Here is a 15,231-nt window from a genome sequence, read left to right as displayed (position 1 = left end):
CTTATTTTGTTGACACTGTGGCCATTTCAATGCTTCTGCCAAACCATTAAATCTGACAAGTAAACAGATCTGAGCACTAGATGTGCAAACTAAGGTGTTCAATATGAGGTATACTGAAACCTTGATTTGTGTCTTATTACATTTCGTGTCTACCCTGACTAATGTCCATAATAAAACCTGATACACACTCCCTCACTATCTATTTCTTACTTTATACACAAGCAACAGTGTGTGCATGCATGTGTGTTTAAATGGATATTACAGCCTCTTCCCTCTCTGTTTTCATAATTTATAGTTAGCTTACAGGATGATCATTTTTTATAATGACAAAAAAGTTTACGGTAATTGATTTTGTAATGCATCACCCGGGCGCAGACAGAAAAAATTCATCATTTCAAATGAGACTCCAGAGGTCCAAAATGCAGGGGAAGTATTGAGTTCACTAACAAGAATAAGTTGTTTTGTTATTAAACGTTCATCTTGTGATCTGTGGGAAGATGTTTGGTCACTTGGTATTTGAACATATGCTTTTATACCCAATGTGACGTACAATATTCTAATTGCAACAACTTGAGGTTAACTTCCATGCTGCATGCCTTGAATGCTTTTCTGGCCTGTCTATTGGAAATGTAATACACCTAAACCACAAGCATTCCCCCTGGCAGAGCCGAAGTTGAAGTATATCATCATAGAGACTCTATCACATTAATAGCACCATTTAAGACCTCAGGAAGCCTATTTATAAATCTAAATAAACGTGTGAAATGCATTTAGATCTATTGTGTGCGTTCATGCCAATAGTGGATCGTGTTTCCTTTAGAGTCCCTTTTGTCTACCGAAAGTTACCAAAAGGCCTAGCAGGCAAATCTCTTAAAAAATCATACTTTCTATTTATTTATATATTCCCAATGCTTGAAGAAATGAAAAGTTGTTTCTTTGTCTTTGTAAGCTAAATTGCTGATACTTTTGTACCTCCTGCATATTACAACAAGATATGTAACGAAGTTGACCCAGCAATGTCTTGATAATCTCTAAAAATCATATTTCTTTCTTCTATCGTAAGCTCAATTGCTGATACATTTCTGTTGTAGATATTCTTATATTTAACATTATGCTGTAATGCAATTTAATAAATGTACAAGCTTTCAGAAATGTTCGCTGTGGTCTTACAAGTACAAGCAGCTCATCAAGTTAAAAAAGCTTAAATAAAATGCATTTTTAATGAATGTCTTTGAACAACACATAAAAATGCAAGTGAGGTTATTTGATGTCAGTGTGTGCTGTCACACCCAAAAGAATAAAATGGATATTTCAATCCATATTCATTTTACGTATAGGTATAGGCATGAAAGTTATTGAACAGCTTTATTATTATTGCCCGGGATAAAATATACAGTTTATTGAACACACATTGACCTCTTGTGACAACGAGTCCCAGCAGTAGGGTTTACCGTCAAATTACATGGGGTAAATTGTCACATTGGGATCTTCTATAAACACATATCACCATTGGCTTCTAATCTAAATGTAAACAGTAAAACAAATATCAAGCACAAAATCACTAAACAATGCATACAATTTTAAAATCAAACCTTTCCAATTGAATGAAAATTGAACAGCTGTACATTTTCTTAGTACATACACATAAACACCTTTCTGTTACCATTGATGCGCATACACCATTCAGAAATTTAGACTTAAACATCTATTGTGAAATTCAGTAGCCTGTATGGTTTAACTATACTCCAAGAAAGCACATTTAAACCGTCTACAAACATACAACTGAGGCCATCTATTTCAATCGTGACTTGAATAGCCTTAAGGTTCTGCTTCACCTGTAACGTGAAAATAGTGATGCGATTCTGAATGCATTGAACCCTGTTGCATTTCTTTACAAATGAGAGATGGCAGTGGGTCAGGCAGAGAAAATATGTGTAAATAATTTATTATTATAGACGACACTGTCTTCATAGTTGTGCTTTTAGTATAGGCTGTATACTGTAGATACTAAAGGGCACACCTGAAAACATAACTGACAAGAAAGACGGACTGGATTGTAGCATTGCCGCGGAAAAAATACATGCATCTCTCTCTCTCTCTCTCTCTCTCTCTCTCAACATATATATCTATAGATATATGCACACACCACTGCGGAACACGTTAGGTGCAGCCTGCTGTTTTTGGTCACCGGTAGCGTGATATTTCAATTGACTAGTAGCAAGATAATGCGCTCACCTTCGTCAGCTGCGCTATTTTCTTGCACATTTTTGTCTGCATCTGATAATCATACAATTCCTGCTCAACATTGGAGGGGTCGGCAATAGCGGTCCCGTTACATGCGCCGCCACCGGGGGGCTGGGTCATCTTCCCAGCGCTGGAAGCCATAATAACCCCGTTAAATCGCGCTGATCAATCACAAATCCGGCTGCGCACCACCCTGGTCGCCTTTACGTGATCCTGAAAGTAGGGTCCTTACTACAGACGAAACCATTCTGCATGCTGAAGCGACCGGCGAACACTCTCCCGCTCCGCCGCGACGCTTCCTCCGGTGAGCGCAAAGCTCAAACGCTAATGCCATCAGGACACCGGACACGGACTGGGCAGAACGGCGAGACGCGGGACAGGACTCAGCGACGGCGTGACGGCATGTGCCCCCGACCCGGACACCTGTCTTTCACCCGGGGCGTGACTACAGTCCTACAATCACGAGTCACGAGAACCGCAGTGTAATCGTTACCCCTCCCATACCACACGCGCACGCACTACACATTTGTTATTTCTTATGCCTACTTTATAACTCGCCTTTATTTGTCGGTGTTGATGACGTTTATAGTTTTTATGATCAATATTAAAAACAACAGCAGGTTTTACAGAAATGATTCAAATCGCCCTTTTACAACAGCAAGAGGTCCAGATAAATTGTGAAGGTAAGGGCAACCATAAACATAAGAAACAGTATTTCTTGTCTATTGGACAACTGTGAAGTAAAACAAACAAATGTCTTCAAGCACGCTTCAGGAACTCATCCTTTAAAACGGAAATGTAATGATGACCGGGGAATATTGTTACAGATTTACATGTATTTTACAACTTTAGTAACACTAAAACAAACATTTTGTTGTGGTTATTAAATGCACTTCAAAATTATATTGAAATGCCAAACCTATTCGGACATATTTTTACATTTTGAACACATATTTTACAATTGTGTTGCAACAGCCAACACAATTGTAGGGGGGGCATTCAACGACCATGATCAACAAGGAAACGTCAATTGAAGCGCCACCTTCATTTGTAAGATGTCAGAAAAATAAATTAATAAAAAAACACAATCAACTGCAAGCGTTCCTCGAATGAAGCCATTCGGTTTTGATAACTGTTTTTAAGACACCGAACTCCCCCTAGCGGTAGTTGTTCTTCATTCGTGAACATCTGTCGAAGACAGACGGGTGCAGCAGAGGGCGGTGCTTGGTTTTTCTCGCGATAGCGGAATTTGAAAAGTGGCGCGTCTCTGTTGCTCAAGAAGAAAAAGCAGCTTCGCAGTTCCTTCCTACAGATAGGTACGACACACATTTAAAAGCTTTCATCTCTTTATTAACACACGTAGCTTAATATGTGGGATTTCACGAACACGTCAATAAAGAGTATTTGAAAAGAAATATGATAAAGAATTGTCTTTATATTATAAAGAAAGTGTTTTGTGTTGTTGTTAGCCGTTGGGCTAACTATTTATCTGAGGAGGTCGCTCGGCATCTTACCACAAACTGTGTTTTACTAGGATTGATATATTTAAGTTTTCACCTTGCATTTGTGGTTCCCGTCGGTTAACGTGGAGCGTGTTGTGTAATTTGAGTTAATTCAGTGAATAACTCTTCATTTAGAGAAATAAACGTGTCCGATGGGTCGAGGAAATATCAGGTAACGATTCGTTTCCTGTTGAGATTCAAGTGTTCCGTGACTAATACTTTAACACCAAGATAAAATACGAAGTGTGTTTTTATTAACAGCTCTAACGTTATTTGCTGCTAAACCAAACGTGTTTATGTCTTATAACGTTACGTTATGCGTGATATCAATGCTTGATGTTCATCGATCTGAACCTGCCAACGCAGCAGAAACAGTTCATGTGTCTTCTCGTCTTAGTAGCATCAACATGACCGGAGACACTGATCTTGAGATTGAAGAAGCTTTCAGGCGTGCACAAAAGGCTCACAATAACAAGGCCAAACTCATTGCCAGTTTGAAGAACAGATATATAAAGGTACAGTATCAAAATTATATTTGCTGAGACATTGAACAGTTTTTAATGACAATTTCTGTTTAGTTGGAGGATAAGAAGGAATTCCACGAAGAGTTCATCCGCTGTCTGAAGTATGCCATGATTATTTACACCCGTGAGCCAGCCGTGGAGAATGTCATTGATTTCGTAACAAAGTTTGCAGCTTGTTTTGAGACCCCAGTAAATGAGGAGGAAGAAGAGGAAGAGGACAATGGATTTTTAAACTTCCTGTTTAACTTCCTGTTGGAGGTACTGTTACTACCTCACAGTAGTGTGTGAAAATATGCTTGCCTTTTACTATCTGTACTAAAACTGCACCCATTTTAAAAAGAGACTATTTAAATGTTCTCATCTTTGTGTGTTCTTATGTATATATTTTTTTTACCATCTTGCTGTTTTTCTCTCCCTCAGTCTCATGGTGCAAACAGTCATGCGGTACGGTTTCGTGTGTGTCAGCTGGTGAATAAGTTGCTGGGCAGTCTGAGTGAAAATGCACAGATAGATGATGATCTGTGTGATAGGATACACGAGGCTATGCTCGTCAGAGTCACAGACAAATACCCCAATGTTAGGATACAGGCAGCACTAGCAATGGCCCGCCTTCAGGACCCCAATAACCCAGATTGCCCGACCATTAAAGGTTCGTATGCACAATTACTAATTTGATGCATTGAGCATTTTTTATAGTTTTGTGATCGCAGATGAAAACACTTTTTTTATGTGACTAATTTTGTGTATAGCATATATGCTGCTTCTGGAAAATGACTCCAACCCTGAAGTTCGACGGGCTGTGCTTTCTTGCATTGCCCCCTCAGTTGTCACACTCTCTAAAATCTACAAACGCACCAGGGACGTCAAAGAGAAAGTCAGGAAACTTACCTATCAGGTAACGTTGTCTGGGGAAAACAGTTTTTGTTCAAAAAATTATAGAAAGTAGGCCTATTAATGAATTAGTTAAATAAGATTCAGAAAATATTTTGTTTGTTATCTTGGTAGATTCCATCTTACCCAAGCAATACATATAGAAAAATTAAGGGGACAGTTCACCCAAAAATGAAAGTTCTGTTATTATATGCTTGTCCTCACATTGTTACAAACTGTCTTTGTTCTGCTAACACAAAGGAAGATATTTCCAGGAATGTCAGTAACCAAACAGATCTCATACCCCATTTACTGCCATGGAAGGGAAAATGTATACTATGGTAGTCAATAGAGGGTGGTTACTGACATTATTCTAAATATCTTTCTTTCTGTTTAACCAAACAATCTGAGGGTGAGTAAATGACAAAAATTTTATTTTTGGGTGAACCTTGTTTCATTCTGTGAACTACTAATCTATATTTTTACCAAATTCCAAAAAAAATATTGTTTCTGTTTATTGCATTTATTTGCAGTAAATGAAAACTGGAGAAACCTGTCAAAATATCATAAAATGTGCACTGTATTTTTTCAGACCTCAGATATTGCAAAGAAAACAAGTTCATATTCACTTTTAAGCAATACAACAGTGACAGTGCTTTATTTGTAAATGAATATTTTCACATCGCTGTTGGATGACTTTGTCAATCCTGAGCTACGTGTTTTTTTTTTTTTTTTTTGCGATACAACAAACACTGGGCTGGAATGGCCACATTACATTTAGAAATGGAAAATTTGGAGTTCTCTTAATTTGGCTGTGGATATATTGGTGTTTTGGCTTTTTCTTAGTGAGGGGAGTCAGATCGTGCGTGTATAAGTCTGAAAAAAGTGTACTTATTTGTACTTCAGGTGCTTGCGGAGAAAGTGCATATTCGAGCTCTGTCCATCGCTCAGAGAGTCAGTCTACTGCACGAAGGCCTCAACGACTCTGCAGGTAAAGGAATGCAACATTCACCAATCAAACTGTCAAAACAGACATCTACATGCATTAAAATTCATGTGCATCTCTCTTAAGACTCTGTGAAGGAGGTTGTTAAGACCCATTTGGTGCCCGCATGGCTTCGCTTGATGCAGGGAGATGTGTTGCAGCTGCTGCACAAACTGGATGTGGAAAATTGTGCAGAGACTGCGTTGATCACACTTCATGCCATCTTCTCCATGGCAACAAGTTCTGATGAGCTCCTGCAGAATGCTGCTGGGTTGGATGAGAGGTCAGTGTCTTTAACAAATTCATTTGACTAATTAAATCTTTGCAAGGTACCAATTTGCAGTAAAGGCATTTCCCAACACAATTTGTGGAAATAGCACACATTAGGTTGAATGGCCTATTCCTTAAATTGGAATTTATTGTCAAGTGCTTAAATCAGAAATGCCAAATACTGGCAGAGATATTTCATTGGCACTACTCCGTGTCAATTAAAGGTTTAACATTGCTTAAATATTTGTGTCTGTGTATAGGAAGCTAATTCCTGTGGACTCGCTTACATGTGAAAATGTGTTGTATTGGAGAGCATTGTGTGAGTTTGTCAAGAGTAAAGGAGATGAGGGAGAGGAAATACTGGAGCAGATACTTCCTGAAGCAGCAATCTTTGCAGAGTATCTGTACAGGTGAATATGCATTACATTGCTGACACTATTTCCCACTGTCTTCTGGATATCATCCCTATCACCACAATGCACACAGCTACTGCTGCAAACATTAGTTGTTTGAGATTTGTCAGTTGCTGTTACTTTTTAATTGAAACTATTTGCCAAAAAAAGTATAATTATTTATGATTTTACATTTTGTTTTTGTCATCTCACCTATTGTGTTGTTTCAGTTTTCTGAAGAGCATTACTCAGCTTTCAGAGGAGCAGAGAGCTGATATGACGCAGCTTGAGATTGTGATGACCCAAGAGTTTGTTGGACAGCAGTTGATTCTGCTAGTGGGGTGTTTGGACACTTCTGAGGAGGGTGGCAGGTCAGAGTTATCACTAGTCCACTTGGCAATTTTTATTGTCAATTGAGTTTTAGGGTGTTAAAGAGCGTTCATGCAATTTTTTCAGCTGAACACAATTTAGTTTAAAGGCAAAACAAAATGACACCATGTTTTAGTCTAATGTGAAGTTAAAGCAGCTGATGTTTCATGCTTTCTTCTAGGAAACGCATGGTGGCAGTGCTAAAAGAGATTCTTGTGCTGCCCAACACTCCCACCTCTCTGATTGGTCTGCTGGTTGAAAAACTGATTGGCATTCTACGAGACGACACACAGAAAATTCAAGTGGTCAGCTTGAGTCTTTTTAGATACATCAATTACTTCATCTTATTGTTTTCCATACCATGTACATCCTTTAAGACAGAGACCATTGTTTACTGACCAAGAAACAAAACATAATGTACATAATCACATTTGTGTCGTTGACATCTAATGTTTTTGCAATCGTAGATTTGTCCCAGCGGTGATCTTTTGTCTCTAATCATATTCCAAAAAATATAATCTCAAGTGTTTTATATAGTCGTAGAGCAAGAGGTTTTTGTTTAATTTATGTACACGGTTGGGTTTAAATATGTGCTATTCTGATTTAATCAGATTGCTGAAATAATTTCTGATGTGAGAGAGCCCATCCTGCCCATTGCTGAGCCAGTAGATGAGAACGAGAAACGCAAAAAACAAGTGAAAGTGAGTGAGACATCATTAACCCCAGGAGCCTGAAGTTGAGTAAATCTCCTGTCCTGGGTTTTTCATTTGTCTTGCACTCTCTGTCTGAAGCTTGCTGAGGTCCGAGTGCAGATAATGGAAGCAAAGCAGAGTCTAGAAGAGTGCATCAGCTGTCAGGATTTCAGTCGTGCGGCAGAGCTGAAAGACTCAATCTCTCAGCTGGAGGAGCTCAAGAATCAGCTTGCTCTGGAAGCCTCACAGTCCACTGATAACATCAAGGAGCAGCGGATGGAAAAGGTATCTTGCAACAAATCATATAAACATATAAATAAAACTAAACAATTGGACCGAAAATGCTTCTGGACGAGTGTTGTATGTTTTGTAGACTGGTCTTTTGATAAAGCCAGTGTGGTGTTAAAATATGATTACATTTATTCATTAAGCAGACGCTTTATCCAAAGCAACGTGGAAGTCAACAATAAACATGGACTATGTACACAAAGCTGGAATTTAAAGTACGTTCTAGTCGAGTATGTAGGCTAGGTTTGTCAGTAAGAACAACAGGGAAAGTTTATGCTTGTTGGCTCTCTCTCAAAGCTGTGGTACTTTGAGGTTTGCTTTTGTTTGTTTTGTTTTATGGTCCTTTTATTAGTAAATGGGTGTGTTTCTTTATCTTGAGTTTCAGCTGTGTCTGCCTGAATGGCCACATAGTTGATTTAAATATATATACATTGCCCTCCAGCCATCTGATCTTACCATTCATGCAAGATCCGTGTGCGAACGTTTTTACATTTGAGCTTAGCAACGTTGAATGTATTTGTTTTGTAGAAATTAGAATAGTTTATGAAGATACATTACGCTGTATTACTAAAATTAGGCTGGCACATTGAAAATATTCAATGTTTATCAACCACAGTCTAAGCCTAAAAACAAATAATGTTCTTATGCTGTACAACAATCCTGTGTGTTTCCACAGAGTGATCCAGAGACTCTGTTAAAATGTCTGACGATGTGTGCAGAGTTGTTCAAGCAAATGAGCATCAAGAGAGGGATCTGCCCTACCATGACTGCTCTAACAGAGTCACTGGTATAGTATACACATTCATAAAATCATTAATAGCCATTCTTTTATTCTAAAGCTCAGAACAAACCTATACACAGTTGGAATATTGTGCATTGATCAAACTACTTTGAATTTCCAGTAAACCGTTCATTGCATGACTTGATTTGCAATCATGAGGATATAACTTTCAATGGACCTCTCCCTTCTAGATATTGCCAAGTGTGTCGAACCCTAACCCTGCTGTTCGTAACATGGCGATTGTCGGCTTGGGAACTGCTGCTCTTCACAGCAAAGACCTTGCCAACACGCACCTTGTGCTGCTTTTGCAGGTAATTTATAAGATACTTGCGTTAAATAGGGCTGAATTTTTGATTTGATGACTTCAGTGACTTATTTTCTGATTTTGTGTGTAGATCACACAACTAGATGAGCCTAAAATCAGGATCAGTGCTCTTAGAGCTCTCATTGATCAGCTTCTGCTCAATGGCCTCAACATCCTTCAAGACAAGCCGGCCCCTCCTGCATCACAGTCACCCGACTCTCCAGACAACAGTAACGAAAATCCTAACCAATTAGCTAAAGATGAGGAGGAGAGTACTGTGCAGAGCATTCTGAAGATGCTTTCAGAATTTCTTGATAGCGAGGTACTGCATATCTCCGTTACACAACAGCTGTTTAGTTACAATATTTGTTTTTATAGTGAATGTACCATATCTGTTATTCTTGTTAGCAGCTTTTCCTCTTTGTACAGATACTTTTATCCCACACCAAAATGCAATAACTTTCCGATATCATTGGCCCAATATGGCAGGGCAGCTTTGCAACAAGGCTGAATTCACAATGTCTGCAGTGGTTGCTTTTTTATGGTGTTTACTGTATAGAGATGGAGATTATTTGTTATTAGGACATTACCAGAAGTATTGAATTAGTAAAGGATTGCATTTATGAATGGTTGTAGAAACCCAAATCGATTCTTTCAGATCTGTGAACTTCGCACTGAAACGGCAGAGGGTCTAGCAAAGCTAATGTACTGTGGCAGAATCGTAAGTCCAAAGCTGCTCTCCCGCCTGGTGCTGTTGTGGTATAATCCTGTAACAGAGGATGATCAGAGACTACGCCATTGCCTGGGGGTTTTCTTACAGATTTATGCCCGAGCGAGCAGGTATGCACTCAAAATCTTTTGAAAAATTATACTAGGACACAAGATAAAAGCCAAACTCAGACTTGCCATGCATGATTTTGTGAATTTGACCATAATTACACAGTTTTTATCCACCAGAGCGAATCAAGAATGTGTTGAAGAGAGCTTCTTGCTGACCACCAGGACACTATTCAACGCTCCTGTGACGTCTCCTTTATCTGAGGTGGACACCTCCAATGTGGCCGAGCTTTACGTCGAGTTAACACGACCTAGTGCTCTTATGCAACCTGCTGCTTTACAGGTGTGTATATTCAAGAATACATTAGCAAAATGAATGCCTCTTCTTTCCTGTGGATTTTAAGCAAGTAACCAAATTTATTTTCTGCAGGGGGCCTCTGTGCATGACTCGCTGGCAGTGCGGATTTGTAATGAGATCTTAAGGGACGTCACCGCTCCTGAAGTGCGTCTCTACTGTAAAACGCTGAGCTGGTTGGAGATTACCACTGAACCAGGACCTGCCAACAATGAATTGCAGCTTTTATTAAAAGACATTTTACAGGTACTTATTAGTTAAATCACTCTTCACACACAGGTGGGTAAAAGCATTATTTGATTATGGCAAAAGGTAATATGGTGTTTAAATTTGTCTTTCATTTACACTAAATCTGCTGTTATTTAAAATATAGTGTAATCTCAGATATTGATAATCCAAGTCACATGACTGTTGTCTGTCTTTTTCTTCATATTACAGGAAGTAAAAGATAAATACTGTACAAGGGTAATTGAGAAGCTGTGTAACAAGCTTAATAGAGATTGTTGCACTAAATCATCCAGCAACCAGGACACAACTTTGCTTGCTTTGGATGACAACGCTGAAGGTATCACTATGCACAAACAACACGGTTAACACATTTTCTTTTTATGCACCCACATGATGTTAAAAATGTTTTGAGACCTCCCGGTGTCTTCGTAGCACAAATGAAGATATATATATAGGTGACATCCAAGAGATTTCCAGGCCTGGTTCTATTTGTTGTCAAGGTCCAGTAAAGTACTAAAGACATCTGTAAATTGGTCAGTCAGCTCATAGTGGCTTAAATTGCATTTGGATAAAAAGCATCTGCCAAATGCATAAAGCGACTTAAATATCATTATACTATACATGTATACATAGGTATGTGCAATCCCCTGGGATAGAACCCACAACCTTGCCACTGCTCTTACTACTGAACTACAGGAAAGAAGAATTTAGTTTTTTTGAAGCGACGAGAATACTTTGTGCGAAAAACAAAACAAAATAACGTCTTTAATCGATATATTCTCCTCTCTTGTCTTTCTATGGTGCGTGTTCACGAGAGCACTTCGACACATGCAGATTCGGTGGGGGCAGATGTCGGTGTTCTGACTGACAACCCGGAAGCGCAACTCTGTATTTACAAGCAGAAACACGCTGTATATAAGCTGATCTTTGATTTCGATATTAAGGAAGACTTACACTTTCTTGCCCAACCGAATGCACATGCGTCGAAGTGCTCTCGTGAACGCAGACTGTTTTACCTTTTATATACAACGTTATGAAGACTATGAACAAACAACCATACGTTTTCGTGCACAACCGGTCTAGATCTCTCCCAGGTTTTGTGAAGCAATGATCCGTGAAATGCGCTGCACACACTTGAATATTCAAATTTCACTGTTCTGGAACAGTATTGTAAATAAAATGTAACCATTCGTTTTTAGTTGTCTCATCTTCTGGAAGGGCAAACAAAGAGGCTTTTTCGCAATGAAACACACAGTATCTCCATGACATGACGGTGATAATACAATGAGATTTACAAGTACACCCACCTTACTTGCGTATAGATTTTGGCCGTCTTACTCAAGTCATACCACAAAATGATGTACATTCGCCTTGGTGTGATTACACGAGGCGTTTCAGGCAGGTCTGGATGAAAATTTGCTTTTAGATAAATGCATCTTTTGTTCCGACATAATTTTACATTGTCTACACTGTCTACTACATACATGGGCAACCTATAACACCAAAGACACAGGAAAAACATCTATCAGCACCATATGACCCCTTTAATCTTCGTATTTATCTTTGCAGAGACTGTGACAAAAGATGAGACTAAACCTAAACGTGCCAAAAGAGGTGCTGTTTATCCCCATTTTATTCCTATTTCACATTTGATCAAATCTTCAGTTTTTTTATCCGATTTTTTTATATGCAGTGTCTTTATTTTGTTCAGGCCAGAAGAAAGCATCCACTGCCAAAAATGGGAGGAAAACTAGTAAAGCAGATCTGTCCTCTGATGAAAGGTGTTTTTTTTATTGCAATGACGATGTTAAAGAACAAGCCTTATAGTAGTGTTTAACTCTTGAGTTGATATTTTAACTCTTATGCTGTTGGTATGCCATGCTCTTTGCAGTGATGAAGAGAATGTTCCCGAAGCCCCTCCATCAGTGCGACCCACTCGACGTGCCAAGATTGCTGCTTTGGATAAAACCAAGCAGGATTTGACGGCTCTCATGAACCAAGAAGCCAATGGTTCCTAAACCAGATTATGAATTAAAGACATCATCAAGATGCTCTTTATCGTATTCATCCTATGACTGCTAAATTGTACAAGTCAGCAGTACAGTATGAACAATTGTTGCTATATTCTGACTCCTCACAAGGACATTTATATTTGGGTTTTTTACAGTGGTTTTTAAAGATACATCAGCTGCAATACTTTTGTCATTTGTCAATATCTCTGTATAACATTTTTTATCTGTAGTTTAAAAAGTCAGAAGTATGGTTAATATGCTTAACCTCCATTCAAAATGTTTTTGTAAATCAGTAATTGTAAACTAAAACTGATCTAAACATGTGTATTTGTATAACACTGGTGTATTTCACAAATTGAATAAAAATGAATCACAGCTTTGAAACTATTGAAAAAGCAAAACCGTCACGCATTTGCAAAAGCTTTTATTGTTCTAGTGATCAAGACACTTGGAGGCAAGTATTGGAAAAACACTAAGAGAAAATACAAGATGCGTATATAATTTATATACGTTTATATATACAACAAATAGCACCAGGAAACAGTGGCCAAAACCTCAAAATGGCATAAAATAATATACAGAGGGCTCCTGACAATGCCTGTACCAAACTCCAGCATATGATCGGCATACAGATCGGCAAGTATACAGATATAATGCAAAATATTTACACTCATTTTAATTATTCATGTTTTAAAATGGTAGAGGGCTCTAAACCTGCTGTGGCACATTTGTGCAAAAGCCTCCATGTTGATACAGGTTATGTATATGTGATGCAGAACTTTGATTTGATAGAGCTAGAGTGTTTCTCAACCTTTGACTTTAAAGTCCCCCTTCACAATTTCTACTTTCAAAATATTGTAGGGCTTTGCATAAGATGTATGTTTGTAAAATAACAAATCACTATAAAATATGTAAGTGAATCCACAGCTAGCCGTGCATTAACGGATTTTAAGTGAATCCACAGCTGGCCGTGCATTAAAGGATTTTAATGCATGACGTGGAGGCCAAAAACCATCCTTTCATGCACAGCTACCATGAATTATCCCACTTATACAATGGTCATTTGCAAGTTAAAACTGTTTACACCTTGCAGAATTGAGTCCACTGTATGACTTAAATAAATTAGTTATTATAGATTTTAATGCTGGTGTGGTCTTATTTTTAAAGTTTACACCATCTTAAGACCCCCTAGTGGACACCAGCCCCCTGGTTGAGAGACGCAGTGTTAGTAAATAAGAACTTTTCTAATGAAACACTCTACTACACAAATAACTTCAGGAATGAACTTTAGTAGAATTAACAAATATAAGCTACATTGTTTTTCTTCAGTAGAAATTTGTCCCAAATACATCTGTGATCTCAATGTGTAGCACGGACTAGGTTTATTGCACAGATACGCTAGTCTTGTTGCAAGGAGCCTAAATTAATTCAGGTGACCTCAAAAAAACCTAAAGCCACAATTAGGAAATTGTCAAAACAACAGCAATTGGAAAGTAGAACTAATAATACGGAATTTAAATAAATAAACTGGAGAAGAGTCAAGACTAAACATACAGGCTCAGTGAACAGTGACAAGGTTCTTGAATGATGCATCACTAGGATAATCAATACCAGTTTAAGTTATAAGCACCATGCCATTAGTTTCAGGAGGTAGGTGTCACATACTGCAATAGATTTCACACAAAGGTTTGGTATTCAAGAAACAACGAACATATTTGCTTCTGGATCATACTAAAAGCTTTTAATTTAAAACAGATTCTTGCGTTTGTCTTTGAGAGTAAAACATTGATTGCACTAAAATATGCTGTACATATTACAAACGTAGTCTGTGAAAGGAAAATGGTAACATTTGGGATTCGGTAGTGCAACATGAACAAAAACGTAGCTTTAAATTAATGCTCAAAAAACTTGAGAAACTGTTCAAATTCACAGAAGCTGTAACAAACTAAATACATACTGAAGGAAAAAATAGACTCTACCAGCACTTTCTTATGATGCATTTTGAGGGTACCGCTTTGTGTTTTCTGCCGTAGGTCTCCCTGACCTAACATTTACAGCAAGAGACTTATCAGACACAGATTTAACGTTTAAGTGTTTGCAAAGAATCTAATAAAAAAATCTCTTACAACACAAAATATTGTAAAATGTAGAGAAATAAAAAAAGGAATTATAAAAAAGTTTGCCATGTACAGAAGATGGCTCAAAAGAGTTCAACTACGAGACTCCAATATCACAAAATACAGATCATGTAACCTTTCATACTCCTTCAAGTTCCAAGTTCTCGGAACCAAGATTTTTACCTCCAGTCTGCAGCAAAAATTAAATCGTGGGACATTTTAAAAGGAAATAATACCTTTAACAAACAAAAACAACATAAAATATATTTAAATAGTGCAAAAAGTGTCGTAAGCTTTTTTTTGCTACATATCGCTTGCTGAGGTTGCGCGTCTTAATGCTTGTGATACTCAGCCAGACCACTTTTAAAAAGGCACCGTATGTCAGAGTTCAAGAGTATGTCATACTGGAAACTGGCCCAAAGTTATTTCAATGACCCTGTGAAAAGAAAAGTGTAGACAGAAAGATTTGATTCATTTAAATTCAGAATGTTTGTAGCCTTTTACCTCATAAAAACAGTAGT

The 15,231-nt window shown here is 38.0% G+C and overlaps 3 protein-coding genes across 13 annotated transcripts in view; 1 reads left to right on the top strand and 2 right to left on the bottom strand.

The window, feature by feature from the left end:
• fam184b (family with sequence similarity 184 member B) overlaps positions 1–2,766 on the bottom strand; it is a 20,617-nt gene extending 17,851 nt beyond the window's left edge. For both annotated transcript variants that reach the window (XM_079461837.1, XM_079461838.1), the window contains exon 1: positions 2,236–2,766. In XM_079461837.1, coding sequence (XP_079317963.1) covers positions 2,236–2,385 — 150 coding nt within the window. In that variant the 5' untranslated portion in view covers positions 2,386–2,766. The remainder of the gene's footprint in view (positions 1–2,235) is intronic.
• On the top strand, positions 2,747–13,050 carry ncapg (non-SMC condensin I complex, subunit G). Of its 9 annotated transcripts, none has more exons than XM_079461849.1 (22): positions 2,747–2,927; positions 4,144–4,261; positions 4,325–4,528; positions 4,691–4,919; positions 5,020–5,165; positions 6,047–6,131; positions 6,213–6,408; positions 6,656–6,805; positions 7,018–7,158; positions 7,338–7,461; positions 7,768–7,857; positions 7,948–8,133; positions 8,813–8,923; positions 9,109–9,228; positions 9,313–9,543; positions 9,880–10,061; positions 10,179–10,341; positions 10,429–10,599; positions 10,792–10,918; positions 12,151–12,195; positions 12,293–12,362; positions 12,473–13,050. In XM_079461849.1, the coding sequence occupies exons 2-22, from the start codon at positions 4,154–4,156 to the stop codon at positions 12,597–12,599; spliced, it is 3,006 nt and encodes a 1,001-aa protein (XP_079317975.1). In that variant the 5' UTR covers positions 2,747–2,927; positions 4,144–4,153; the 3' UTR covers positions 12,600–13,050. The 9 variants fall into 9 exon arrangements, with proteins under 9 accessions (XP_079317975.1, XP_079317971.1, XP_079317972.1 ...); XM_079461845.1 differs by having other exon boundaries at positions 2,786–2,927; positions 12,275–12,362; positions 12,473–12,999; XM_079461846.1 differs by having other exon boundaries at positions 2,792–2,927; positions 4,147–4,261; positions 12,275–12,362; positions 12,473–12,999.
• The window catches only part of lcorl (ligand dependent nuclear receptor corepressor-like), an 18,776-nt gene continuing 16,545 nt past the window's right edge, over positions 13,001–15,231 (bottom strand). For both annotated transcript variants that reach the window (XM_079461833.1, XM_079461834.1), the window contains exon 8: positions 13,001–15,146. In XM_079461833.1, the coding sequence (XP_079317959.1) occupies positions 15,133–15,146 (14 nt within the window). In that variant the 3' untranslated portion in view covers positions 13,001–15,132. The remainder of the gene's footprint in view (positions 15,147–15,231) is intronic.

This window comes from Barbatula barbatula (genome assembly GCF_947034865.1).
Source record: "Barbatula barbatula genome assembly, chromosome: 8".
Taxonomy (NCBI): Eukaryota; Metazoa; Chordata; class Actinopteri; order Cypriniformes; family Nemacheilidae; genus Barbatula; species Barbatula barbatula.
Note: the sequence above shows the minus strand (reverse complement) of the source record. Positions and strands in the feature narration are given on the sequence as shown.